Source organism: Penaeus chinensis, chromosome 36 (assembly GCF_019202785.1).
Source record: "Penaeus chinensis breed Huanghai No. 1 chromosome 36, ASM1920278v2, whole genome shotgun sequence".
Lineage (NCBI taxonomy): Eukaryota > Metazoa > Arthropoda > Malacostraca > Decapoda > Penaeidae > Penaeus > Penaeus chinensis.
This window is the reverse complement of record NC_061854.1, coordinates 23,597,487-23,599,986: the sequence shown is the minus strand read 5'-3', so window position 1 is coordinate 23,599,986 and position 2,500 is coordinate 23,597,487. Positions and strand designations below refer to the sequence as shown.

At 32.1% G+C, this 2,500-nt stretch overlaps 1 protein-coding gene across 2 annotated transcripts in view; it reads left to right on the top strand.

Annotated features, from left to right (window-relative positions):
* Positions 1-2,500, top strand: part of LOC125044775 (glycerol-3-phosphate acyltransferase 1, mitochondrial-like) — a 36,738-nt gene that overhangs the window by 11,930 nt on the left and 22,308 nt on the right. For both annotated transcript variants that reach the window (XM_047641706.1, XM_047641707.1), the window contains exons 3-4: positions 1,313-1,474; positions 1,568-1,749. In XM_047641706.1, coding sequence (XP_047497662.1) covers positions 1,313-1,474; positions 1,568-1,749 — 344 coding nt within the window. The remainder of the gene's footprint in view (positions 1-1,312; positions 1,475-1,567; positions 1,750-2,500) is intronic.

Here is a 2,500-nt window from a genome sequence, read left to right as displayed (position 1 = left end):
GTATATATGTATATACTATATATATACATGTATATATGTATATATATGTATATATTATATACATGTATATATGTATATATATATGTATATATGTATATATTATATACATGTATATATGTATATATACATGTATATATGTATATATATACATGTATATAAACATATATATGTATATATACATGTATATATGTATATATACACATATATTTGTATATATACATAGGTAAATGTATATATGTGTGCATATATACATGTATATATGTAAATATACAGATATACATATATGAATATATATACAGATATACATATATACATGTATATACATATATGAATATATATACAGATATACATATATACATGTATATACATATATACATGTATATATACATATATATACTTTATATATATATAAAGTATATATATACAAGTATATATGTGTGTGTATATATACTTGTATATATATGTATGCTTTATATATATATATATATATATATATATACATATACATATACAAGTATTTATATATACTAGTATATATATACATGTGTATACACACACACACACACACACACACACACACACACACACACACACACACACACACACACACACACACACACACACACACATACACACACACACACACACACATGCATATATATATATATATATATATATATACATATACATATACATATACATATACACACACACATATGTATACATGAGTATATATGCACACACACACACACACACACACACACACACACACACACACACACACACACACACACACACACACACACACACACACACGCACACACACACACGCACACACACACACGCACACACACACACACACACACACACACACACACACACACACACACACACACACACACACACACACACACACACACATATACACACACGTGTTTATGTACATATATACATATGTGTATACATATATACATATATATACATATATATACATATATATACACATATATACACATATATACACACACAATCAAACAAGCATATAAAAACACACACAAACACTCAACTCATGCACGCACACTCACTCGCTCACACATGCACATATACGCACACACACATACACATTTAAAGGAAAATAGGTGATTGTAAAAGATTGCTGTTAAAGAAATTAATAACATGAATAATGAAAGTCTCATTCAAGCTTTTTATTTTTTATTTCTTATTAATATTTTTCTTTTTTAGATATATTTTGTCAGACTTGTTCTATTAATAATTACTTGATTATTTTTACAATCGTTACTTTCTTTTTCAGACTGGCCTTACAGATGAAACAACCACAAAGTTAGGGCTGCACAATCTGCTGCAAGTGTCCACAAGCAACTCTGACCGATATTACTTGACTCGAAAATGCTGCTATGTCTTCCATTGCTTGAATCTCAGAACCAGCTTCAACTATCCAACTATACCGAACAAGGTTTGTTAAATTATATATGCTTTAAAAGAAATCTGATTTATTTGTTGGATTTGGGGAGATTAGTAAGTGAGACCATAATCTTTCCCACATCAGATGGTGATACAAGATGAACGAGTCTCTTCAGCCATAGAGCAGGCAGTGTTGGAGGAGATGGAAGAGAAAGGAGTCGAGGCCAGTGACGACAAGACCTACTATAGCCTTGTTGCGCAGCACACAGCCAGGGCAAACAACCTTCTAAACAACATGAAGGCTGCTATATCTAGTACACTTATAAGGTAAACAGAATCTCTCTCTCTCTCTCTCTCTCTCTCTCTCTCTCTCTCTCTCTCTCTCTCTCTCTCTCTCTCTCTCTCTCTCTCTCTCTCTCTCTCTCTCTCTCTGTTTTTCTCAGTTACTGCATACTGGTAATATCATATCACTCTTCACACAATGGTTTTGGATTGGCTGATTTGCCAAGTCACAAAGTCACAAAGGAGTCGATTATTAGCCCTACTTATTATAGTCAGTATTTTGATAATGTAATAAGAATCATAATGGCAACATAGATAATAACAATATTTATGTTAATAGCATTAGAAAGTAAAAACAGTATTCCTGTGAATTCAAGGAATGCAGAAATTAGATGTGGTCACTAGGGCCTACGAATTGGCTCCTTGGTGAATGAGCACTTGTGGAGCCATCTGTGTGCAAGAAAATTCACAAAAAGCTGTAGTGGACAGTACATACCACCATGATCATTGTTGATGGGATGTTAAGCATACATACCATGTCCACTCTCTCTCTTACAATTAAAGACAATTAACTCAATGTCGCAAGTGAAATGCAGTGCCCAATTTAGACATTTTTGTGAAATATCTCTCTACATAGATGGCTCTGTTCAGCCACAAAGAAGTCAATTAGTTGACCTTGTGACCTTACCCAATTTCCTTGAATTTGTGAAAAAACCTTTTTTTTACTAGTGTTGTGAATATCGATGGTGTTCTTTTTAGTAAAGACATAATTACTGTAATGATGTTAGAAACAGTA